Source organism: Manis javanica, chromosome 4 (genome assembly GCF_040802235.1).
Source record: "Manis javanica isolate MJ-LG chromosome 4, MJ_LKY, whole genome shotgun sequence".
NCBI lineage: Eukaryota > Metazoa > Chordata > Mammalia > Pholidota > Manidae > Manis > Manis javanica.
Genome location: NC_133159.1, coordinates 121420952 through 121447664, shown reverse-complemented (window position 1 = coordinate 121447664; position 26713 = coordinate 121420952). Strand labels below are relative to the sequence as shown.

At 43.9% G+C, this 26713-nt stretch overlaps 1 protein-coding gene across 2 annotated transcripts in view; it reads left to right on the top strand.

The window, feature by feature from the left end:
- The window catches only part of LOC108387708 (dynein axonemal heavy chain 9), an 890975-nt gene extending 874469 nt beyond the window's left edge, over positions 1-16506 (top strand). Inside the window, exons 54-60 of one of the 2 annotated variants that reach the window (XM_073234761.1) lie at positions 450-685; positions 2181-2303; positions 3111-3315; positions 5274-5438; positions 10242-10382; positions 14502-14672; positions 16388-16506. In XM_073234761.1, the coding sequence (XP_073090862.1) occupies positions 450-685; positions 2181-2303; positions 3111-3315; positions 5274-5438; positions 10242-10382; positions 14502-14609 (978 nt within the window). In that variant the 3' untranslated portion in view covers positions 14610-14672; positions 16388-16506. Of the gene's footprint in view, positions 1-449; positions 686-2180; positions 2304-3110; positions 3316-5273; positions 5439-10241; positions 10441-14501; positions 14673-16387 lie in introns of those variants that run through there. The other variant, XM_073234762.1, reaches the window with a different exon arrangement.
- Positions 16507-26713: the final 10207 nt, after the last annotated feature.

Genomic DNA, 26713 nt, shown 5'->3' with positions numbered 1-26713 from the left:
ATGAAAAAGAGGAGAGAAGGGAGTGGGTAGTGTGGGCTGGCACGACGGAGAAAGCCCACTGGGGGCGGGGCCTGGTTTGTGAAAAGTGCACAAGAGACACAGATACATCGTAGGGAAGTGACCTGTTACCAGGAGCAAGCACATAGGAAACTACTGGTTAAAGTACTAATAATTATGGTAGAATTTGATTTAGGAGAATATACTAAAGAACAAAAGATCACACAGGCTGAGCTAAGCTGGTGGTCATCCATCAAGAGAAAAAAGACTATCAGGAGTTTACAGAAACCTGCTTCCAGGAATAATCACCTGGCCAGAAAAGCACTCCTCAGGGAGATTTTGATCTTGCTTCTAAAGGAGTTGTGTCATTTTAGTGAGCAGCAGTGTATTCCGCCCCCACATGAGAAGACCTGCCTCCATTCTGAGCATGCATGGTGTTTCTCCATCATCAGGTACCTGTCCCACTCACGCCCAGCCTGGATCCCCTGAGGATGCTGACGGATGATGCTGACATGGCCTCCTGGCAGAACGAGGGCCTCCCTGCGGACCGCATGTCCATGGAGAATGCCACCATCCTTGTCAACTGTGAGCGCTGGCCGCTCATGGTTGACCCTCAGCTACAAGGCATCAAATGGATCAAGAACAAATACGGTGAAGACCTGCGGGTCACCCAGATAGGTCAGAAGGGGTAGGTGGCTGAGCACGTAAGTTTCCACTTTGGCCCTTTGTGTGCAGAGAAAAAAATGTTGTGAGCAGATCTGAAACCCCAGGGGACTGCTTCCACCCTTCTAGTCTCTCCATGATGTTGCTCATGTTTCTCCTCACATTTTAGGGGAACCTCCCAATGCAAGATGCTTGGGCCCGGAGTCTCTGCTTTTCTTGCTCATTAGAAATCACATGTCCCAGCCTCCCAATCTGCTCAGGGGTCCTTTCTCCACCACCCTTGGCATTCATCCTCCCGTCTCCCCTAAATACTCCCCACCTCCCCTAACATCATGATCCATCGTCAGACAAAGCTGTTGTACAAAGCGTTCCTCACATTTAGCCAAAAACTGCCTCCTTCAGCATTCTCCCACCCATGTTCCTACCTCTGCCTGGAGCTACATGGAACAAACCTGAATGCTCTGTCCCTTGAGGGATGACATGACAGTCATATGCACAGCAGCCAATCTCATTATGAAACCTTCAGAGCCCTTTGCACTGGCCATGCAGGTTTGTGCCCACCTGACAGGGGAGTTATGATGTGAAGAGACATGAATGACAGGGATCCTCTGCCCATCACCCTCCACACCTCATGGATCCAGCCTCAGCAGCTGTCACCCTATTGCTTCATTAACTCTGATATAACTTAGCTCTGTAGTTTCTGTTCTCAATTCTTGTCATTAGGATACATGGAAAAAATAAGACAGGGCAATGGGGGAGAGGAAGAGGGACAGAGATCATTTGTGAGGTGGTTGAATGGGCAGTCTTGGTGTAAGGGACTTTATCTTAGATGCTTCCCTTATCCACACAACTGACAGGGTTAATGTTACTGGTACCATTTCACATCTGAGGAAATTGAGGCACACCATTGTAAAAGCAATGGCTATCTGTACAACCACATTTACAGCAGCCATATTCACAATACCTAAAAAGTGGAAGCAACCCTAGTGTCCACTGACAGATGAGTGCATAAACAAAATGGGGTGTGCAGTGAAATGTTATTCAGCCTCAACCCAGAAGGAGCTCTGGCACCTGCTCCCACATGGATGAATCTTGAGGACATCATGCTTAGTGAAATACACCAGTTACAAAAGACAAATACTCTGTGGTTCCACTCATTTGAGGAATGGAGAGCTGCCAAATTCATGGACACAGAACTAGAATGGTGGTGTCAGTTCTGTGGGGAGGGGCACTGGGGTATAGATTTTCAGTTTTGCAAGATGAGAGAGCTCTAGAGAGGCGATGGTCGCAGAGTAATGTGAATGCATGTGATGTCAGCGAACAGCAGTTAAGAGGACATATTTTATGTTATGTATAGTTTACCACGATGTTTAATTAATTAATCAATTTTAAAATTGAAGCCATCCAGGAGAGCGGTGCCTCCAAGTTAACCACTGTGTCTCAGAGGCCGCAATTATCTCATTAAATTTCCTATGAATCTACACCTTGCCACAGGCTTTCCTGCCCAACTTTCTCTGCAGCTACCTTCAAACTATAGAGCGTGCCCTGGAAGCTGGAGATGTGGTGCTAATTGAAAACGTAGAAGAGTCCATTGATCCTGTTCTGGGACCCCTGCTTGGTAGAGAAGTCATTAAAAAAGGACGGTAAGTCTCAGCCACGTGGCTGCTCCTTGGTGAGGAGCTGGTTCACAGCCCCAGGCAGATCTGTGGGCGGATTGTACTCTTCCTAGAACATCCTATCCTCAACTCTTGTCAAGTAGCTCCTGGTATCCCGCACACGTTTCTTTCTTCCAGAAGAGGACTATTTAGCTGCCCTCATCTCCTAGAGAAGGTCTCCTGGAATACCTTCGCTGCCGGCAGTCAGTGTCCTCACTGACTTCTTCTAAAAGGCACGGTGCACTATTTGGGAGGAACTTTAGAAGGAAAGTGGTTGACAAGCAGACTGACTTACGGATGCACATTTTATCTCATGCAGGATTGCTTGACTTCAGAGCCCCTCACCCACCGCCCAGGCCATAAACCTTCTTCACTTGTGCCTAAGATCTGCTCATTTTAATTAACCATTTTCACCCATAGAAGTTATTCTCCATTAGCCAATAAAAAATGTAAGCCCAATTTCTCTGTTAAGGCACCTTTGTGCAAACTACGAGGGCGCCCCTTCCTGCAAGCACTTTACTGCCATCTGCTGGAAATGTTTCATCAGTACAGCTCTGTATGGGCTGCCCTGTCAACGGCTCTCCCTCCAGTTGTGTGCAAACCCAAATCGAACAGAGGGACGATGAGAGACAGTCTCTCACCCTCCACCTGAAGGCAAAGATCCTAGGGCTCACTCCAGACATTCATGGTGGCAATACTGTTTACTATGCTTTTACAAAAAAGCCATCTAGAATTCTGTTGTGACCAAATCTCACAGGAAGGTACCCCATCTTCACAAAAGCCTTTGTGTTCCAGATTCATTAAAATCGGAGACAAAGAGTGTGAATACAATCCCAAATTCCGGCTAATCCTTCACACCAAGCTGGCCAATCCTCACTACCAGCCGGAACTGCAGGCTCAGGCCACTCTGATCAACTTCACCGTGACCAGGGACGGCCTGGAGGACCAGCTGCTGGCGGCTGTGGTCAGCATGGAAAGGCCAGACCTGGAGCAGCTGAAGGTAGGTCAGGTGTCCACCAAGGGAAGGAGGAAGAAAATGCTCTGCCGCTCAGTCCTGCAGTGCTCCCCATCTGGGAGAGCAGAGCAGCAAGGGCTCTGCTAGACCCGGAGCACCAGCCCCTGGAGCCCCAAGCTGGGACATGGGGCTGGAGTGAGCTAGAGAACAGAGAGGCAGAAGATAGCTGGGAGAACAGACACTCATCGCCGAGAGCAGAGCCTGGCACAGGGCTGTGAACATGAGGGCCTCTCATCACACATGGTCACATGCCTGTGTCCAGAACTAAGTCAAGTTCAGTTTTGCAAGGGCAATGGAAACAGGTTTTCAACCATGTTAGGATTAGTGTCTTAGTCAGCTCAGGCTGCTATAACAAAATACCAATAGGCTGGGTAGTTAATACAACAGAAATGTATTTTCCCATGGTTCTGGAAGCTGAAAGTCCCCGACAGGGAATCAGCATGGTTGGTTTCTGGTGAGACCTTTCTTCCTAGCTTGCAGGAGGACCCCATCTTGCCATGTGCTTACAGACCTCTTCTTTGTGTGTGCACAGAGAGAGAGCAAGCTCTCTGGTCTCTCTGCTTAAAAGCGCACTGATCCCATCAGACCAGGAACCCACCCTGTGAGCTCATTTAACCATAGCCACTGCCTTAAAGGCCCATGTTCAATGCAGTCACATGGTAGGGTAGAGCTTCAGCATAGGAATTTGAGGGGGGACACAATTTAGTCCAAAGCAAGTAGTATCCCTTTTTTTCTCTCTTTTGACCTACTTGGATTGTAAATTACAGGTCAAAAATTACACTGCAGGTGACACTGGGTTCAGAGGTCCCTAAGACTGTTTCTGCTAGCATTCATTTACTGAACAGATACCTGTGGCACTTCAGCTCCGTAACAGGCAAGAGCCCAGGAACTGAGGCTTTGGCAGTGAACAGGAAAAACCATGCATGTTCCTACCACCATGGAGTGGAGTGGAGGAACAGAGGAAATAAGAATGCAAACAAAAATAATGTCATTTCAGGTATTGATAAGAATTTTGGAGAAAATAAAGCAGGGTGATATTAGAGCGCCAGAGTGCTTGTTTAAACTGGGAGGTAAGAAAAAAGATTCTAGAAGAGGGTATCATTTGAGCTAATTCCTAAATCATTTGAAAGCCTCTGGGCATAGAGCATTCCCAGCACAGGGAGCACTGAGCCCTGCCCTTGAGGCAATGAGGCAGGACTGAGGTATGTTTTTTAAAAACAGAAGATGGCCAGGGTGTCTGTGGCTGGAGCCTGCAACAGGAACACTGTTCTTTGCAAGGATGCAAAAGCCATAGTCCCAGTGGGTACATAGGAAACCCACTACAGCTGCCTGAAGTTACCAGCCCCCAACAGAGAGAGTGTCCAGCGCTCTAGGATAAGGAATCTAACAATCAGAAAGGGAAGATGAGGTGGAATCTGCTTGGGCACCAGCGCCCCCTCCAGCCTTGAGAAGGACTTCTAACATGATCTTGTCTAAACTTTGTAGACTACTTTTGTGAATTTTTTTTTTCCAAAAAAGTGATAATCCACAGGAGAGCTATTTCTCTGGGGGCAGCCAAGTGGTGACAGAGAAGAACCTCCAGAGAACTAAAACTTGTTCCTGCCCCTGAATCGCAGAATGAGGCTCCGTATAGCGATCAGACTGTGTATCAGCCCTGTGCTGAGCACGGGACAGCACTCCTCTGAGAGGTGCTGGGCTTCACCCGGCGGATGCCACCGAAGTGTTAAGAGGGTAACTTAGCCCAAGGTCCCAGGACTAGTAAACAGTGCAGTAGGGACTCAACATACCCTCTTGTCTCTTCTGCTTGTGGTGTCAAGCACTCTGCTATTCTGCATTCCTCTAAAGGAAGGAAGTGGACCCCATAGGTTTTATTTATTCAGACCCACCCCAAGAGTAGGATGCTCTGCGCTTTTCTGCCTAACTCCCTGACTTGGTATTTGCAGTCAGATCTCACTAAGCAACAGAATGGGTTCAAAATCACCCTTAAAACATTAGAAGACAACCTGCTGTCCCACCTTTCCTCAGCATCTGGGAACTTCCTGGGAGAAACAGCCTTAGTAGAGAACCTGGAGGTCACCAAGCAGACAGCTGCAGAAGTGGAAGCAAAGGTAAGAGGTGCTGGCAGCCTCTCTGGGAGGCAGAGGCCCTCCCCCTCATCTCTGAGTCTGACATTGCAAGAAAGGAAGTCAGAGTAACAGATGGTCTGTCCATCTTCCCTAGCTTTCTCTAGAAAGTCAAGCCAGGCAGGATTCTTGAAATGACTACCCTGTACCCTCCTTAGGGAGCTCCCACTTTCTGGGAAATACTTTTGACGACTCAACTCCACAAACGTGTGCTGAGCCCCTAAGTCTGTGTGGGGCCTTGTGTTTGTGCAGGGGAGGGTAGCTCCAACTTCATGCCTCAGTCAGTTGGTGGAACTGCCCTGAAGCTACGGAATGACATTGCTGTCAGAGGTGACTGGTTCAGGCCTGATTGCACCCTGGGAAAACCCCACCAGCCTGCAAAAATCTCCTGTCTGATTTTAATGAGAAACTTCAGCGGCTTCCCAGGAAATTCAGTTCTCAAGAACAGTATCATCCTGGGAAACTCTTGAGTGAATAGCTTCCATCTTTTATTTCACAAGGCTTTTATTCCCCCCTATGGGGGACTGGAAGGCATGGCTTGATGGGGCCAAACCCCTCACCCTTCCCCAGGTGGCTGATGAACCTATACATGACCTTTCTTATTCTTACTTCTGCTCTTGGATCAGAAGAGAAATTAAGATACTGGTTTTGAGCAAGAAAAGCCTGTCTGTAACAGTGTCCAGGAGCAATACACCTTTGAGGGAATATACTCACTGTCAGGTCACTGGAAATTCTCCAGGTATAAAGGACTCTGTTCAGGTAGGGGCACAGTAGGAAAAATGAGAAGTAATGATGGGCAGGGCAGATGAACCAGCTCCTGCCCACTGTGGGATCAAGACAACAAGGGTTGGAGTGGGAGCTTGAGTGGAGGGAGGTCCAGTCTCGCGTTGTCTCCGTGGTGGCTATGTGATCACCAGGTGTTACTCTTTGTTCTCTGTCACCTCCGTATCTCTACATAGGGCCATAGAGTTTGTAAAAAAAAATTATAGTAGAGGTTCCCCTGCCTCAGACAGGAGAGAGGGAAGGACAGGACCCAACTCACACAGAAGGAGTAGGTCAGCGATGGACTCAACCACAGGGCTGTCCTCTCCCTGCCTCCTCACCCCTTCCGTCTGTGCCCTCCTCTTTAAAGTCAGTGGACATTTATGGAGTGCCTGCTGTGTGCCAAGTGTCCCATAGAGCCTTCTTCTCCTGTGTTGTTTGCTTCCTTTTTACTTCCTTCTCTGTCTCATTCATCGTCCAGTGAGTACTTACATGGAGGCAGCTCTATTCCAAATTCATTGGCAAAAGTTGGGAGCACAACACTGAAGCTTGTCTGAATCCCAGGCTTCCAAGACCTGCTCCTTCAAAGGAGAAAGATGATAAAAGGGGCAATTACTGGAGGAAGCCCAGGGATCCGCAACACACAGAGGGAAAGGGCTAACCCACACTGGGTGAGAGTGAGAGGTGCTCCCCTTTCCTGGGGCTGAACGCTGAGAGAGCATCAGGGTGATGGCCCTGGTCATGGGAGATGAGGCACGGAAGGTGCGGTGTGTTGCCATTGCAAAGGGCTTTGTAAATCATCCTAAGAAGTCTGGGCTTTTAGATGGGAGCTGGGGATCATAAAAGAGGTGCGTTTTCTCCTCCTTTTTAGACAAGAAAGTAACATGATCAGAACTGTGCTTTAGAAAGATCTTTCCAGCTATAATTTGGAGGAGAGTTTGGGAATGCAGGAGGAGAGAAAGTAGTAAAAAGTACAGTAATCCAGATTCGAGGTGTTGGTATCCTGAGGTTGGCAGTGTTGTGCAAAGAAGTGGGCAAATTCAAGGATGTAGAATTGAAAACTTGTTAATTATTACATATGTTTATATGTGAATATAGGTATAGTCAACGAAAAGTCTCAGCTTCCAGGAATAAATATCTAGGTAGGTATTGGTGAGAGCATATGTGGATTTGGCGATGAGAAAATGAGGATTTTAGTTTGTGTTGTGTTGAATATGGAATGTTATTGGTTCAGTCACATGGGAATGTCACCTAAGGTTTTAGATATATGCTCTTGGCTGGTGATAGGGTACTGAGAGTCATCAATGAGTAGCCCTGACCATTGAGACTGGGAGTGGATGAAGTCACCTAGGAGATGAACACACAATAATGAGACTGAGAGTAGAGCATACTAATGCATTGTAAGGAAAGTACAGAAGATGTAAACTATGGGACAGAGCAGAGAGATGGTGGGGGAAGCAGGTACATTTGGTATTATGAAGGAAAGCATTTCATGAGGGCATGTCAACAGGTTGAATGATGCTGAGAGCTCAACCCATGGCTGACATACATGTGTCCACTGAATTTGCAAAGGGGAGTTATCAGTGATCTTGGAAAGTGTGATTTCAGCGAATCAGCAGAAGCAGAAGCCAGACTGCATTATTAGAATGAAAGTAAAATGGGAGTTGAGAAAGGGGAAGTGAGTAGAAACCACTCTTAAAGAGGCCAGAGGAGGAAAGGGTAGAGATGGAAGGGGCTGTAGCTTAAGGAGGACGGAGGACCCTGAAGGCGTTTTCTCCTGAGATGAGAGACTGAGCATGCTGAGATCCTAGCTGGAGGTGGGAGGATGCATGGAGTGTAAAGGAAAAGGAAGAGGATGAGAAGAGAAGTTGAATAATGAGTGTAGTGGGGTATGCAAGAAAGTCGAGGACATGTAATGCAGGTCACAGATGAAGAGATTACCTTTAGAAAGTCAGAGTTAGTGGGATGGGGGGCAAAGATGAGTCAAGAAATGGTCCATGAATCCATGTAGAGGCAACCAGAGTAGAGAGGCAAAAAATTAAGGGAACGGAAGGGGAGGCAGAAATTAAGGAAATTCCTTCCTGATAATGTCTTAAAATCAGTGAAAGCCTGAATGAAGCCCGCCTGAGAGTACAGGAGCGGCGGTGAGGGAGGGGGCTTGGGGAGAGGGTGAAGAGATACAGTAGCACTTGTGAGAAATGGCAATGAAAGTTGACCAGGGGAAAAAGATTACTGGACAGCATTAGGGACCCAGCTGAACTTAAAAAGTACAAATCTGTGAGTACACTGTTCTGAGTAATTAAATGGTTTGTGTTCATTTCTGCTCCCTTCTGATTTTTGTCTTCTATTGTATTTGACCAATTTGCATTTATTAACATTTTTGATACAGTAGAATTCCTTTTTACTGTCTTAATTTGTGTTCTCTGTTAACCATATCTTTTTCTCCTTTCTTAATATTTCTTTGTCATCTTATATCCTTCACTGATTTTAAAGTTATTCACTCTTTTGTATTTTATTGATTAACCTTAATTGCTTCATTTATATGTGAAAAATATATTTCCTTTTTTATGTGACATAACAATACATATGCTGACTTAACAAAGTGTAAAATTAAGCAATACATCTAGCCTCTTCTAAAACTGTATACGAACTTTAAAATACTCCGATCATCCTTTCCCTGTTACTGTTTTTTAATGTCTTGGTTCCATCTTGCTTTGACCCCCTACTCCCAAACCAGTTGTTTTCTTAAATAGTCTTTGCTGTTTAGATCAACCATATATTTAAGAAATTCTTGCATCTTATTTCCTCCTTTTGGATTAAAACTGAATTCAAATTTTCTGTCACCTTACAAGGAAATTGCTTCTAATTGGAGCCAATATTTATTTCTCCAAGGGCCCGTGGCCAGTAAGCATTCTCTGAGGTCGACTGCTTCTTCATACTGAGAGCTCCGGTCTGCTGTTGGTTTGGGGGAATTCTTAACTAAAATACCGCCTCTGCCTCATCCTCTCTACTCTCTACTTATTTCTGTTTGGTGTTTTTTGCATCTTCTCATTCTCTCTGCCCAGTCTCATAACCTCTTTTCCATCTTTATTCCTATCTGAGCTATTTTTTTTAACAATTTCATCAGATCTGTCTTCTGGTTCACTTAAGTCTTTCCAGCTCTAGTCCCTTACTTAACCTGCGCACTGAGTTTTTCATTTGAATAGCTGTATTCTCATTTTTAGAAATTCCAGTTAGCTCTTCTTCAGATGATGCCTGTTCCTTTTTATCATGTCCTGATTTTACGCATTCTTTTATGTCCACTCCTGTTCAACAGAATTAGTTAGTGGCAAGCTTTAAATTGTTCAATCATCTTTGGCTCTTGGAATACTGATCCTTCTGGGATATGAGTGGGGAGTTTTTCTAATCGTCCCATTTGGGAAACACTTGCTCCTGGAGTGTGTAACTGTTTATTGATAGCTCATCTTCCATAGGCATCATTTTATTTCCCTGTGAGACATTCACAAATTACCAGTAGTTCCACTATGTTTTGGAGTGTCAGGCACATCATACTGAGGTTTGTACGTGGTGGCAGATTCTTCCAGAATCTGTCTCTGATGCGTATGCCTCTTTTCTTATTTTTGTCTCTGATATGAAATTTTTTGAAAATACTTTTCCCTTGAAATTCTTTGTGAATTTACATGTTAACTCTTATACACATATGTATGTGTGTGTATATATAAATACGTGTATGTATTTCTGTGAAACCTTTCTCATTAGCAATGGAGCTTGGAAGATTGCATGGCCCACGGTTCCCAGCTGGAAGAGCTGACCCTCTGTCCCTGTGGAAGACTGCAAGTGCATCACCCCCTTCTTCCCTGAAGCTCTGCCAGGGAGCATCACAGCAGCTTCCCAGTCTCCTAGCTGCTCTCCCCACCCCTGTGTGCCCCACCACACCCAGACACACAGCCACTTATGCAGAGAGGCCAAGCTGACTCTCAAGCCCTGTCTGGTCTGAACAGTGGACCACTGTTTATTTTCTAACAGGTCCAGGAGGCCAAGGTGACCGAGGTGAAAATCAATGAGGCCCGAGAGCACTACCGGCCCGCAGCTGCCCAAGCCGCTGTGCTCTACTTCATCATGAGCGACCTCAGCAAGATCCACCCAATGTACCGGTTTTCTCTCAAGGTGATTTTTACACCTGGAGCTTTTTGCATAACTGTAATAAACAGCAGCTTATAACCAATGCTCCTGTCCTCAGGGTTTATCCATGCGCTTCATTAGGTATGGCAGAACTTTACAGTGAAATCCGGGGGAGCAGCTGCAGTGCCTACAGGACACACCCCATCTCTTTCAGGGCTCATTGGTTACTTTCGCTGGAGCAGGAGACCCCATGCAAGTCCTGGCCTCACTCCTTCAGAAAGCACATACTATGCTCCTTAAATGTGTGGAAGGGGATACCAAAAAATATCAGCAGTGATCCTGGCCCCTAAAGAACTTAAAAAATAATAGGACTGATTAAATGTGTGTGTCACTCACACTGGTTAAAGACCAAAGCAGGCAATGATAATAGTCCAATTTTAAATCACTTTTCTTTTTGCCCTAATATCCTCAAAGCTACTGCTTTATAGTTGCTGAAATATTTCTAAAACCAAAGACGTTAGTAAATTCTAAGTGCTGACTAATCTTACTCATGAAAAAATAAAGACCTATAAATTTTAAGTGCACTGCTGAAATCACATCTTTCTCCCCCTAGGGCATTCACCAAAAGAGCACAACTGACGAAGCATTAGGGAGTGGTAGAGCATTTCTGAACAATTTCTTTGGTTTGACCCAGCAGAGGGGACACGGACACACACACACCCCACCTTCCGTGAAGGTAAACTGCCACATGGAAGCCAGTGTATGGGGATGGAAACGAGCACCTGAGGATGGATGCAAGCAATCCGGAGGTCCCCTGTACCTGGGGCTCATTTAATAGGAGACACGTTTCACCATTTTCCAACCTCCCAATCAGAAAGAGTCTCTGCAGACTAAATGAACTGTGTTTGTAATATTTTTAAAAGAAATCCAATGCTTGGCCTCATATCAGGCCAAAGCAACATATGAAAAAATTATGAAGTATTTTAAAACGCTATAAAAGCATGATAAGCTAATAACTATAAGGTAATCTACCCACCCTAGTTCTGAGAGTAGTTGAAATCTACCTCAGTGACTCTCATGGGTGAAAATAAATCAAATGAAGTCAAAGAAAATATGTTTTCAAAAAGATGCTATATTTTGTACCAACAGCATCCTGCTATGGGACTGTTTTGTCATTAGAAGTGTTATTTATGGTGTGTGGGGTGGGCACATTTTGCCCCATACTATTAAGAATTGCCAGGGGCAGCTGTTCATTAACCAGCTTGGTCACTGAAAACAGATTTATATGTCTAATGACAAGCGGTCCGAATAAGTACCTTCAGAAGTACCAGAAGAGTGCACTTCGTCATTTGACCAAACAACTAACCACTGGAGTTTTCGTAGCCTTGGCTTTTGCTGAGGTTGGATTTTACAGTTCTGGTTCCAGGCAGAGAGGACAGGCATTCTCAGAGCATGGAAACCACAGACAGGCCAGTGGGTAGGAGCCACACAGCCCATTTCCCAAAGCGTTTTGAGCAGGAATATATTAAAATGTGTGTGTGTTGCTTTTAGAGAAGCAAAACTCTCCAGGGGCTGGTATTGAATTGCTTGGAAGTTCATAACACGGTTAGAATGGAGTTAAGTGATAGTAAAAGAATTTTTCTTCAAAACTCAGCTGAAGATTGGGAGAAGGTTAATAAGACCCACTTGCCGGTGCCAGAGTGTCTCGGGCGAGGAGACACCTCGCTGGGGTTTCCTGCAGTCTGATGGGAGGCCCACCTGCTCTGTCCTGGGCATGGTGTGGAGGGGCACGGCTTAAAGAGTAATGTTTCTCAAAGACACAATACAGGAAAGAACCCAATAGTCAGAAGCAGATGGAACACAGGACCCTGGTCTCAGACCAGAGGCCCAAAGGTGCGTAAGCTTTTTTTCATTGGTACTCAGAGGGCTTTTCAAATACCTTCACCAGTTGTGAAGATTTTGAAGTAATTTTAAAAATTAATCCCAGCTGATTTCACACAAATACACATTTCTGGCTTCTCACTCACCCAGGGAGGTGTCTTCTCACCCAGGACTCCTTGGCACCTGGAAAATGTGCCCTATTACCCCTCTCCCAGTCTTCAGCTGAGTTTTGAAGAGAAAATCTTTTATTATTACTTACTCCATCTTAACTGTGTTATGAACTCCCGGGCTTATTCAAAACTGTCTTCTGAGATAGGTTTTGCTTCTGTAAAAGCAAATACACACATTTTGATACATTGCTGCTTGAAATGCTTTGGAAGATTCGTTAGCAGGGAGCTCACGTTCCTTGTGGCACACACTCACTCACTGGGGCCAAGGAGTGGCCGCTGCCTAACACATCAGTCCGCTACAACACATCAGTCCCTGCCCCTCCCTGTTTGGTCTTACACACCTGGCCCCTGTAGCCATTTGGGTTTGGGACCCTTGGTCTAGAGCATCCCTTATGTTTGCTTAAACTCTTTAGGGCATTGGTAAGACACAGTCCTTCATTAAACAAATCTTTTCAGTGCCTATTATATGCGAAGAGCAGGGCAGGATTCTGAGAAAGGTAAGTTAGTAAGGCCCGACCCCACCCTCAGTGTGCTCACAATCTGGAATAAGTGAAAAGACTTAACAAATTCAAGATAAGGCACCATAAGATCCCTGAAAGGAGACAAGAGTAGTGAGCCAGCACGGCAGAGACCAGGCCGAGCACCAGGGCTATGCACACACTGAGTGTAAGGGGGAGGAAGGGCCTTTTCAGGATGGAAAGGAACAGAGGGCCCAGATGAGCTCAGTGTAAAGGAAATGCCAGATGTACCCAGATTCTAAATTTCTCTTCAGGTCTTTTCCTGAATTGTGAGTCACTTTGCTTAAACTTAGTAAGACTCTCTCTCTATTCTTTACTGATCAGTGTCATTTTGATTAAACAGTGAAAAAAGCCATAGTAACCACCTGGGGAAAGTTACAGACTCGGTCTCCACTGACCTGTCCTACAGATGGAAATTCCCAAATTACTCTGCAGGGTGCTGGGAACATTATCAGCCTCTAACAGCCTGGGGTCCTAATCTAACACCTGCCCAGCAAAGGTAAATGTCACTATGGACTGTGCTGAAGGTGCTCAGGAGATTCCGCCGGGATCAGAGAAACTGCATGATGACAAAAGCCTACGAGAGCTTCATGAACAAGAAATACCACGGAGCCATGAAATTGAGAAATTCACATTCCTCCCCCCCTTTGCAAGTGACAAAATATCAAGGCACAAATTTTATGTGGTTTCCATTGAGACTCCAATCCCTGATGTTAGAAAGACCAATAAGATTTCTTCTCAAAGCCACAAAAGGAAAATAGAGAAAAGACTGGGAATTTGCAGAGCCAAGAATTGAAAAAGGCTCAATTGCATCTTGATTTTTCTTTAATGATTCATACTATTCATATCATATTCAAAATGTAGCATCCTGAATATGTATTTTTATAAATAGTCTACATCTAAGTTTAAAACAATGGAAAATTGATTAATGTGTTTCTTATTTCATTGTATACCCATGATGTTCAGAAGATGGAACCAGAGCAGGCTATGCTCTCACCATTGCAGGAAGGGTCCATGAGGGAAAAAAAAAAGACATGTACAGGGCTCATCGTATGACTGCAGAGTTACTGGGAAGAAAAACCAAGGACATATGAGGTTCTGATCATCACCAGAAGGGAAAATAATTTTAAAATATTCTGAGTGCCCATTATGTACAAGGGTCTCTTTTAGACAACGGATTTGTACAACACATCAGTCCCACCATCAAGAATTTAATAATCTAGTGAATAGGATAATTAATCCCAGCTAGTTATTGGTGACTATGTTTCCTCTTTATTCGGGTAGTTATCCAACAAATGTACTGGACCTAAGTTAATTATTTTGGCTACAGAATATTTATTTTTCATTGTTCAAACTGTAGGCTCTTATCTCTATGCCCCATAGCTTTGCCCATTTTGTGACAATGTAATGATTCATTTGGGCAAACTAAGTAAAGGGCTAATAGCATGCTTTCTTGTACCACTGTCCCTTCTTGGCAGGATATACTAGGAATGCATTTCTGTGACTGGCAAATGATAATATTCTTCACACGTTAGACTACTAGCTATATACAAAGAGAGCTGTGAAAGTTACCAGTGTCCCCCTTCTGCCCCCAGGCCTTCAGCATCGTCTTCCAGAAGGCTGTGGAGAAGGCGGCTCCCAGTGAGAGCGTCCAGGAGCGGGTGGCCAACCTCACAGACAGCGTCACCTTCTCTGTGTACTAGTACACCACCCGCGGGCTTTTTGAGTGTGATAAGCTGACCTACCTTGCCCAGCTCACCTTTCAGGTAAAAGTGGACTGGAGAAGCTCCCAGAAAACAGTTCATTTTCTAGTGCCCAACCAGAAAGTGTAAAGAAACATGTTTTCTTTCAAACATCACTTCCCGTAGTATACGGAGAAGACTGTTAAGCTTTAAGCAGTTATATACGACAAGCTGGTCAATATGCGGCTTGCATGCTACAGCGAACATCATCCCACTCATGGCAGACCAGCTTAATCAACCAACGTACTTCATCTCTTTGGCCCTGGATGACCTAAGATCTTCCTCAACATGCCCTCCGCAGGCACGACCAGTAATCAAACTGGCACCCAGGATGAAACCTGTTGGCCATACCAGTAACTACATACTTTATGAGAGGCTGTAAGAAATGTGTTCACGTATCCCTCATTATTTATGTACCTTTAGGTATTCAAGCTTAATGTCTCAAACCTCCCCTGGAATGAGAAATTGCAAATGCCTTAAAAAGGTCCTTAAGAATTACGATTCTCAAAGGTAGAGGAGCATCGGGGATTTTGAACGCTAATAAGAAACCTGTCTTCTACTTACTCAGCAATAAAAAAAACGTGAAAATTTACTTCCTTGTATTCGTCCCTCTAATCATTTAGGATTGGGGATTGTTTTCCATGTGTAAACTGGGAGCATACACTAGATTATCTTCCAGGCCTCTTCCCATTCTAAAACCCAGCTGTTCTATGAACGCTTCTGTGCTGACTCTGTTCCAAAGCCAGAATTCATGGGGGGACATGAATGTGGCTTCTCCCTCTTGCCTCCATACTTCTCGTCCAGCCCAGATGACAGCTCAGCCATCATAAAAAGACTTGAGCCCCAAGAAAGAATATTTTCCTTCCTGCCCCTCATTTTTCCCAGTCCCCACAGAGCTTCCACCCCTAGCTTTCAGTCTTCTCTCTTCATAAATATTTTAAGCTCATTTGCAAGGGCTTTAGCCACCTCATCTGCTATTTCTAGCCTGTTTTCTCTTTAGAGAATTTTCCTCAGATTAACTAAATGGTTTTTTTCTTAGTGAGCCTTCCCATCTGTAACTTCCCATCACAGAACACCATTTGAATGGGGTAAAACAATTTCCCAGGCACCTCTCAGCAGGAAACATTAGCTTTCACCAAGCCAAATGCTTCACCCTCCCCTGCACACACCTCACCAATTCCTCTCCCAGCCTTCTCCATTTCTATTGTCCACTCCCTAGAAAGCCTTCCCTTCCATTCTAGGTATTCCCATCTGTTAACTTCCTCAAGACTCAGTTCAAAGCCACTTACAGAAGGTTTAATCAAATTAATTCCCTAATATCTGCATTCTGGGACCTTATTAGCATTACAGATTCATACATGCATTTCTCTTTTGCATATATTCATGCTACTTTGACATTCTCCTCAAATCATGTCATTTGCATCATCATCTTGGTTAGATTGCAGGAATGTATTCCATGGCATTCAGGATTGATATATAAAATGCTTGCTGAGCAAGATACATAGTCATTCACTGTGTGCATTTAAGCCACCCTGGTACTTAGGGGCAAGATGCACACGGAGGTGATGTGTGCAGATATACGCTTTCTTCCACTCCATCCTCTTTCAGTCACCAAAACTGATGGGTAAACTCTAGAGTTAGAAGCAGCCATGATTACACCAAGTGACAACCCCTGAGATCTCCAGGCCACTGTGAATACACCAGCTGAATAAATGCAGTGTCATTCTTCTGCATTGCAGATCCTCCTCTTGAACCAGGAGGTTCTTCCGGCTGAGCTGGATTTCCTGCTTCGATCTCCCATGCAGACAGGTGACAACAGCCCAGTGGAGTTCCTCTCCCATCAAGCCTGGGGTGGCATCAAGGTCAGTAGAAAAGGGTCAAGTTCTCACCTCTTGGAATTTTTTCCTTAGTGCTCATCCCCAGGACGTCAATGCACTCTGTTTTGGGGTTCAAGCAAGGAACTATGTTATCATAGATGCATTCCTTTACCTGCACCCCTGCTCCCAGACCTGCTGGGAAGGCTTTGCAAAGAAGGCACAGATGTGGTGGTGAGAGGCTCTGCTGCCAGGATGTGGGGGAACAGGAGCTCCATGAGCTTCCCTGGCTCAGCTGAGCTATCTTCACCCTCCCAGCGCTTAGGGCTAGAACATGGGCTGCGCCATGAGGCCCTGGGACTGGTGTAGAGATGCTATGACCTCACTTCTTTAAGCAGACAGATGCCAGGGCTCTGTTCAGGCATCTCCACGAGAATCTGAACTCAGCCTCAGCGCAGGGAAAGCATTCCAGCCTGAGATTCTCAGCGACTAGTAATAGTTCACATGTATTGAACACCTGAGAAATGCATCACTTTGCTTCCTTCTCTCGTTCACCTGGACATTAGGTATCACTTGTTCCCATTTCATGTATGAGGAAACTGAGGTCACAGAACCTAAGTAGCAAATCCAGGACACAAATTCTGGTCTGTCTGATGGCAAAAACTATTTTCTTTCTATATTATACAGTGTAGTTTACTTGGGATTCTGTGCACACTGAAAAGAGCACAAACCGTAAGCTCCTTTCAGTAGGGACCATGCCTGCAGTCACAGGCCTGGCATGAAGCAGGACATGTTTGAACACCAACTTCAGAGAGTCCAGGTGGGCAGCTGTCCAGTCCACACCCAAATGAGTCCCCACAGCAGGCACTGGTGCACAAAATGAGTCCTGTTTAGGATAGCCCATGCTGGGTGCATTTTATACATGTTTCATAGCACAAACAAGTGTGAATCTTAAAGTAGTATGATTGACTTTCTTTCTCTTTATATTTTTTACTATTTTTTTGAGCTAATGCAGATTCACATGCCATTATAAGAAACCATAGAAATATCCCTTGCACCCTGTATCCCCCAGTAGTGACATCTTACACTCCTATAGTACAATATCACATCCAGGAAACTGACCCTGATTCAATTTACTAATTTTATTCTGTCTGATTTCACCAGTTTTTCACACACTCGTGTATGTGTTTAGTTTGCCACATGTGATTCGTGTAATCACTACCCCAATTATGATATAGAAAATTCCACCACTACAGGACTGCTTCATGTTGCCCTTTATAACCATGACAACCTCTTCCCTCCCCTAATTCCTAATGTCTGGCAACCGCTAATCTGTTCTCTGTTTGTATAATTTTGTCATTCCAAGGATGTTATATAAATGGAATCATACAGTATATAACCTTTTGGGACTGGCTTGTTCAAGAGCATAATTCTCTTGAGATCTATCCAAGTTGATTTAGTCTATAACAAAAGGCCAGACCTTAATATTTATATGTGTGCTGTCCTCTTCAAAGGAGCCATTTCAGGAAATTTGAGGCTAATTCTACTCATGCTACCATTGCCCAAAATACTTTTCTAACTTCTTTTCTAGAGTCTGAAGCTATCCTTTTAATCATCTTTAGGGCTGTGTCTAAATCAGGAGTCATCAACCTTTTTCTGTACAGAGTCACATAGTAAATATTTAGGCTTTGAGGGCCAGACTGGGTCAGAACTACTCAGTTCTTCCAGTCACACAGAATATGTAAATAAATGGAAACTAATAAAACTTTATTTACAAACACACGTGGTGGGCCAGATTAGGCCTGCAAGTTGTATTTTGCTGATCCCTGGCCTAAATAATAAAGACATGATTTGACTTTTATTAACTTCATTTGTTGTTCTGGACAGAATCTGGCAAAAAAGAAGGGAAATACTATATTGAGAAAGAAACAAGGGAGAGCTCTATTCACAGCAGCAACCAAAATTATAACGTGCCAAAATGCCTGAGATTAGTTACAATAAATGCAGAGCAAAAACCATCAACTTTCCTAGGCTATGTAAGATCAGATATGAATGAACAGGCATACTCCATATACTGTCCAAAGAAATAGAATGCACATTATGTATGTAATTTAAATTCTTTCTAGCAGCCATATTAAAAACATAAACAGAAATAAATGAATTTTAATCATGTATTTTATTTAACCAATACAATCAAAATATTGCCGTTTTAACATGTGATTAGTATAAAATTATTAATGAGGCATTTAAAATTTTTGTACTAAGTCTTTGAATTCTGGTGTGTACTTTTTACATACAGCTCATTTCAATTCGGGTGATAAATTCTAATCGAGAAACATTTGACTTGATATGTACTTAGACTTCATAAAATTTAAAGTTAAAACAGTTGATTCAGATCCCCAAGCTGTTCCAAACATACTTAAAAGTTTGCCAAATACTAAAGCAATTCCCAGTTGCTAAACTTAAATTTTTTAATTATTAAAATTAAATACAATTAAAAATGCTGTTCCTCAGTCACACTAGCCACATTTTATTTGCTCAGTACTCACATCTGACCATGGCTTTTTTGTGAGACAGAATGGCCCCCAGAGCTTGAGAATACCGACTCATAGTCTGATGCCTTTAGGGAGAATAAATTCTGGAAAGCAGCTCTGAATGAGCCCATTTTCAATGATGGGCTAGTTAACACAGGCTCTGGAGTCAGACATTCCTGCGTTTGAGTTCAAGTTTGAGGATGTGTGGCCTCTGCCATGTTACCTGACTCCTCTGAACCTTTGCTCCCCTCTCTGTCAAATGGCCATCATAATACCTAGCTCACAGGTGTGTCAAACACACAGTAACTGCTGAGTGAATGGAAACTGATTATAGTTAGGGTTACAGCTGTTGTGTTTGTTTCCAAGAGCTAGGCAGCATAAAACAATAGAAACTTATTCTCTTTTAAACCTGGAGTCTGGAAGTCTGGAATCAAGGTATTCACTCTAACACTCTTAGGGGAAGATGCTTCATTGCCTTCCAGCTTCTGGTGACCCCAGGCATTCCATGGTTTGCGCACAGCTCCAGTTTCCGCCTCAGTCTCCACGGTCTCCACGTGGCCATCTTCCCTCTGTGTCTTTGCGTTTGTTCTTACAACACCAGTTGTAGTGGATTAGAGCCCATCCTAGTGACCTCATCTTACCTTGATTACATCTGCAAAGACCCAATTTCCAAATATAAGGTCATATTCACAAGTCTGGGAAGTTAGTTCTTCGACATATCATTTGGGGACACAATTCACCTAATAATGGTTGGGAGTATTCTAGCTAAAACGTGTATACATGCTGTGGTTGATGTGGGTCGTGCCTGATAGAATTTGCCCAGGAAAGGAAAACTTTAAGGAATTGTGAGTTGCCCAGTTGGGCCAACTCTTGCTGCTTTTCCCTGTATTATCTCACAGAGCCCTCTGCGGTGAAAGTCATAAGGAATAAATGATTGAAAAGCACTCTTTATGGCTTTCATTTTACGTTCTCAACTCAAAAGCTGCAGGGCAATTTAGTTCCTGTGCTGTTTTCACAGAAGGATTGTTTGCTCTGCTTTGCCTTTTTGTTTTGTTTTGAGGGCTAAGCTTAGCTGGCTGCTCAAAGGCTTAAGCTCTTTCTCTGAGTTTTGTTATGTGGAACAGCAAGGTGCAGAGCCATCAAACTCCAGCACAGTACAGGACGTGAGCAGGTGAAACACAGTACAATGTGTAGTGCACATTGCTGAAGCCTTCGATGAATGTTCTTTTTAAGTGCTCAGTTGGATTTTAGCCTAAAGAAACAAAATAATAATTGAATGGGACATGATAAGAAAAAATTTTTAAACATTCTATCTGATGAGGAAGGTTGATTGCCTTGTTTCTCCAGAAGAATAATAATCAAGTAATGAATGAAATCTTTGTGATAAAATTTTGCTTTTATTATTATCCTTTGTGAGGATTTTTTAAGTCTCATCAAATGCTGAACTTTAAGGTAATGGGCATGTTCTGTTCTTCATTATAGTCTCATCTGTGATGCATGCCTTTGTTAACCTTTAAAAAGGCCCCTCACTACCACTCTGGATGCCAATTTAGCACAGTTGTATTTTGCTACACAGTCCAATGTAATTAGGTTAATTAGTCATTTCCATTTAGCTTATTAGAAGGCTAGAAGTCCCTTTCCCTCATTTGGAAGATTAAATGTTGCAACTGTGTTCATTCCAGAGCTTGAAGAAAGTGTGCTTCAGACCAAGCAATGGCAACTGGGAGTCCTGATCACAGTGTAATTTGCCCAGTTTTGTGGTGACGCCAGAGGGGGTAATAGGATTGGAGAAGGGTTAATGATGATACAAGCTGGGAAGAGGAGTGAAGTGGCTGCCTGAAAGGAGATGAAAGTCAGTTCCTCAGCCCAGAGAGAAATAATTACTGTAGCTGCAGCTTTTCTCAGCCTGTCAAGAGCCCTCCTGCCAGCTACCCAGATGTCAAACTTTATTAATTGAGCACTTTCTAAGTGCCAGACAGCTTCCTAGGCCTAAGGCATACAAAGATGCCTAAGAAAGGTCTTGCCCGCAGGGAACTCACTATCTTGTGGGAGTAACAGGCAAATGAATCAGCCATTGCAATTCAATAACTGCAGGAGCCCTGAGAAAGCATAGGGGAGGGCTTTATAGTCTACAAAGCACTTGTATCTACATTAGAGAAGGAGCTGAAGACAGTGATTACTTGCGTTCATTTTCCAAATGAGAAAATCAAAGCTCACAAAGGTTTAAAACCAGGTTCCAATTCTTAAGAGGTGGAAATGGGATCAGAACTCTCATCTCCTGGCATCTCTGCCACCATCCGACTCACCACTCCATGCCACTTCTAAGCACAAATGAAGGTGCATTCCCTGCTCTAACTGGTCAGCGTGAAGTTGGGAAGCCACAGAACCTGTATGAAGTGGCATGTAAAGGCAGGATGTGTTCATTTGCATGGGAAAAGAGACTCAACAAGCCCAGGTCAAGTGTATGTGTCCTTCTCCAGATCTACCTTCCCTGGTCACCCAAAAAAACTCCTCTACTACTTACAGTCACACTGCTTCTTATCATGCCCCACAATTTCCCCTCTCCAGACTCGGGATCTTGTTGATCCTTCCCCATAAAATGCCCTTCCTTCTCTCTACCTCTATTTTGGTCCAACAGAATTCAGCATACCTATTACGGCCTCCCTCATCTCTTCTTTCTCCTTGACTTAGGACTATGAGCTCCTGAAGGTGTGTGTCTTTTTTGCTGTTGTTGTTCACCCTTGTATTCTCAAGAACATGTAATGGGCATTCAACAAATGTCAAGTGAGTGAATGAATGAATTGAAGTAGCAAGAATGCATTAAGCTCCTTAAAATGTATGGTACTGCAGTAGGTGCTTTGGACAGTTTAGTTTTTAATCTCATTAGAGAGACTAAGCATACAAGCCAAACTGGGCAATAATGGAAAGACTGCAGGTAACTAAGTGTCTGAGTAAGTGATGCTTACGTGGGCACTCTGAAGAAAGAGGATAGGCACCCACTCCGAAATTCTGTTCTGATGTCAAGGCCACACACATACCAAAGGGTATGAAATTTTTATTATTTAGATAATGAAGCTTTCTGGGGAAAGCAGGGGAGCTCTTGAGAGGTCTGAAAATGGCTTGGGAGAGAGCCAGGAAAGGAAACTATCTTGGGTTTTTTGTGTTAGTTTGCGGGTTTATGTTAGATGAGGGTTCCTGTGTGCATGGGCAGGAGCTTACATGGTACAACTTGCTTCTAGCACCAAAGGAGGGAGTGACCGGGATTACTTATTAGCTTGTCCAGATAAGAAGCAGAAGAGAAAGAGGGATGGATAAGGCTTAAAAGCTATTAGCAGTCCAACATTTAAAAATTGAGTCAGATTCTTTATTAAAGACATGAACTCATGAGTAGTTCTAAGTGGTTCACTTAAGGGGAGAAGGCTATGTGTCCTAGGTGAGAGAGGATGTATCTGAGGGAGACTGCTGATTTTGAACTGGACCTTAACAATGTGTAGAGTCTTAACAAATAATAATCATGACCAGCACAAGAAAAGGAAGTAGAGTCTGGTGAAGAAGAGAACAACAGCACCTCTTACATGGTAAAAATAGTGTCAACAAAGAATTGAGATGGAAATGAGCCTGGCACATTTCCAGGTTGGGCATAGGTATAACTTGAACAAAGGAGGGAAATAAGATACCTGCTTAACTGGATGGGTTGGAGGGAAGCACTAAATGAAGAGGTTTGATTACCAAGTTACGCATTTAGACTTAATCCTTATGGAAGCTAGCAACTCATGGGAATTTTTAGAGTTGACATTAACACAAAGTCAGCAATTCTAGAGATGTTTTGAGAGAGGAATTGACAGGAGTTGCTGGCAGAGTGAGTATGGAGATGAAAGGGAGGAATCAGACTTAAAGTGTTTGGGCTTCATGACCAGAAAAAGCATGGTATCACTTCACACTCTTCAGTCCATGTAGTACCCTTCAGAAAAGTGCTGCTCAGTCTCTGCTATGTCAGAGACTGAGAACCCAAACACTTTATTTGCTAACCCTTGCACATTGTTGGAGCGGTCTGCCGAAGGTCAGCTGATCAAAATCCTTCTGCTTCCTTGAGTTTACCTGGGGGGGGAATCCAAGGCTCCAGACAAGAGAATAAATGAGCCAGAATTACGTCTATAATAACCATCTTGTCCCTGACCCCCAACAAAATGCCTATTATAGCTTTCTGGAAAAACTGCATTTCAAAGAAAGATTCTCTGGAATTTCCTAGGCACTTTCATCAATGGAAGAATTCTATAATCTGGATCGGGACATTGAGGGGTCTGCCAAGAGCTGGAAAAAGTTTGTGGAATCAGAATGTCCTGAGAAGGAGAAGTTCCCACAGGAGTGGAAGAACAAGACAGCCCTGCAGCACCTCTGCATGATGAGGGCCATGCGGCCGGACCGGATGACCTACGCCATGCGGTAGGGAGCAGAGGCCAGTGGGAAGGCCCAGGGTAGGCGTGGGGCAATCTTAACATGGCCCAGCTAGCAGGACTGAGCACAAAGGTCATGTGCTTGTAGTAATGGGAGCCTTAGTATAAACATCCACAACCCTATGAGGCCTGTTGCTCTGTTTACCATGTGTTTTCTTAATATCTAAGTGAACAGTTTCGGAAAAGGTGCTCATTGACATCAGCATTAAGAGGGATGCTGGTCACCTCGAATGTGGTAGGAGATAATGGAATCCAGAAAACAGAGGGAAAGATCCTCCTTAGGAAAAAGAAAAGCTCCTTCATCACACACAAAAAAAACAAAAACAGGAGAGAAAGATAGGTATGGCTGTAGCTAAGGTGGCAGAGAATGGCAGAAAATTGAGGATTCTGTCTGATGACTTCTATTTTCTCTGAGAGGTAGGGAGGAAGATCATCAGTTGAGTTTGTGTGAAAGGGAATGTGGCAGAATTGGATACTTGAAGAGAGTGCAGAAGGTTTGAAACAGGATCTGTGAAAAATCAGAGGAAAGGCTGGGTAGGGAAACCCAAAGAATTTCAAGCAGCGTTGAGGGCCCGCCTACTTACTATCCCACATTTGTATTTGTGTCCTGCATTTGTACCAACCTTCACCATTGGATTATTTTCTACAGCAGCGTCCAACAGCCTAGGTGTAGATTCAGAGTTAAGTCGATCTGAAGCACAGGTCATTTCAAGTTGGTATGTCAGAAAGTTAGACAAGGGATGTGAGAATGTTGTCATAGGTCATGCAACATAGAGATGGAAAGCAGGTAAGTAGTTGCCTGGGGCTGGAGGGTAGGAATAGGAATTATCTAAATAGTCAAGAGTGATCTTGGTGGTATGATGAAGATGCTTTAAAACTGGAAGTTTTACAAAGTTGTACAATTCAGTAAATTTATTTAAAATTATTGCATAGTACATTTAAAATGGGTGACTTTTATGGTGTGTCAGTTATACCTTAATAAAGTTAAAAAAGAGAGAAGCTATAGGCCACAGAGTCTACACTGGATAGGAAAGAAATGAAGAGAGTAAGGGGATAATAGCAAAAACACCAAGAAACAAAAACAGGGAGGACAAAACGCTGAAAATCCTGCATCTGTAGTGTGACACCAACACAGGCCCAAAATAGGTGAAGTAAGGGTGAATTGTAAATTGCTAATAGAATGTTTGGGCCAGGGTGGGATGTTTCCATGTAAGATCTCAGACATAGAAAAAGTTACCAAGTAATGACAATGATGAGGCTGTGGCCATGGAATTAGGTGGCTGAAGTGGGGAAGAAATGAAAATCATTAAGAATCTGGAGGATTTTCCACACAGATGTTGGTGTCACTCATGCTGGGGGAGAAAAAGTCCATGAGCCAAGTAGCCCTGCGTCCAGTGAGTGAGTAGAGTGACCAAAGGAATGACAGGTGATGCTGATGTGCTGGGGTAGTGAGGATGCGGCAGGGAAGCCAAGTCTCAACAGAGCCACCAGAGTGAAGTGATGGTTTGGAAACAGCAGTCATCAGTGGGCAGGACCATGACCCCACCTTCCAGTCCTGAGATAGGTCAGATGTAGGAGAATGAGCCTAACTGCGGAGGCTACAGGGGAAGTCGTGTCCTTGGGGAAGAGTTAAGGCCAGGAGTTGGGCGGGGTGGAAAGTGGGTGTAGCTGCAAGGCTTTGCTTGTTTGGAAGGACCACTGGTAAGTGGAGTAAGATGAAAGGAAACACAGAATGATAGAACATGTGGGAATAGAACTTGAGGGCCCCTAATCTGAAGTAGGTAGAGAGGATCTCAGGGATACAAAGTAGGCAGGATTTGGCTGCCGTAAGCTTCCAGAAGGCGTTGGTCCTAGCAGTCTTCTGACAGATGGTAGTGATGTGGCTGGACACCCAGGCTTCACAGGGAAGTCAGCGCTGGCCTGGATGGATGGGGATTCAGGAGTCCTGATCTAGGTAAGCAGGCTGGCAACCAGCACATAGGCTGTAAATGTTGACTGAATAGATAAGTAGCCAACTTGGAGTCGGGACCTGTAACTACCAAGCCAATGACCTTGAGAACATCCTTCCATTTCCATAGGGCCTCCATTTCTCAAATGTCATTATTTTGTGACTGGTATACATATGTGCACTTCTTTTTATGGCAGAGACTTCGTTGAGGAGAAGTTAGGAAGCAAATACGTGGTGGGAAGAGCCCTCGACTTTGCAGCCTCATTTGAGGAATCAGGACCAGCCACTCCCATGTTTTTTATCCTGTCTCCAGGGGTAGACCCACTGAAAGATGTGGAGAATCAAGGTGAGGAAACCTCATTGTGGAGCTGAGGCTGCACCAGCCCCATGAATTTTCACTCTTTGCATCTGTTAGTGTCTCTCTTCTTGACTCAATCCTCATTATGCAATATTCCATATTTGCTAAACATACAGAAGTCAGAATCATTGCTGAACCAACAACAGAGGATCCTCACCAGAGAAAGGACTTCTCTGGGCTGCGTAAGGTAGAAGCCACAGTAACAGGCTCATGTGACCTTGTCCTGCCTGCCCCCCACCCACCCCTTCCCCTTACTTTAGCTGGAGCAATCATTCTGAAATACAAGTATGAGCCTTTCACAGCTTCCTATTGCCCTCAGAATAAAGCCCAAACTCCTTAATATGGCTGACAGAGACCTGCCACCTCCAGGCCCCTCTATTTCTCCAGTCTGCCTTCCATTTTTAGTTTCCTATTGCTGCTCTAATGAATTGCCACAAAGTTAGAGGCTTATAATAACACCAATTTGTTATGTTACATTTCTGGAGGTCAGAAATCATAAATGGGTCTTACTGCTTCCCTCTTTTCCTTATAAGGATTCCTGATTACATTGGGCCCACTCCAACAATCCAGGATCATTTTAAAGTAAATTCCTTTAGATTTTCTAGATACAAGATTATATAATCTATGAATAGAGATAGTTTTACTTCTGTTCCAATCTGGATGCATGTCTATTTTTTTTTCTTGCCCAATTGCCCTGGCTAAAATTTCTAGTACAACATTAAATAGAAATTACAAGTTTGGATGTCCTTGTCTTGTTCCTGAGCTTAGGAGAAATTATTCAGTCTTTATCATTATGTGTGATGTTAGCTGTGGGTTTTTTGTAGATGTCTTTTATCAGGTTTATCAGATTGAGAAAGTTGCCTTCTGTTCCTCGATTGTTGAATTTTTTTCCTTTTATCATGAAAAAATGTTGGATTTTGTCAACTATCATTGAGACGGTAATATCATTTTGTCGTT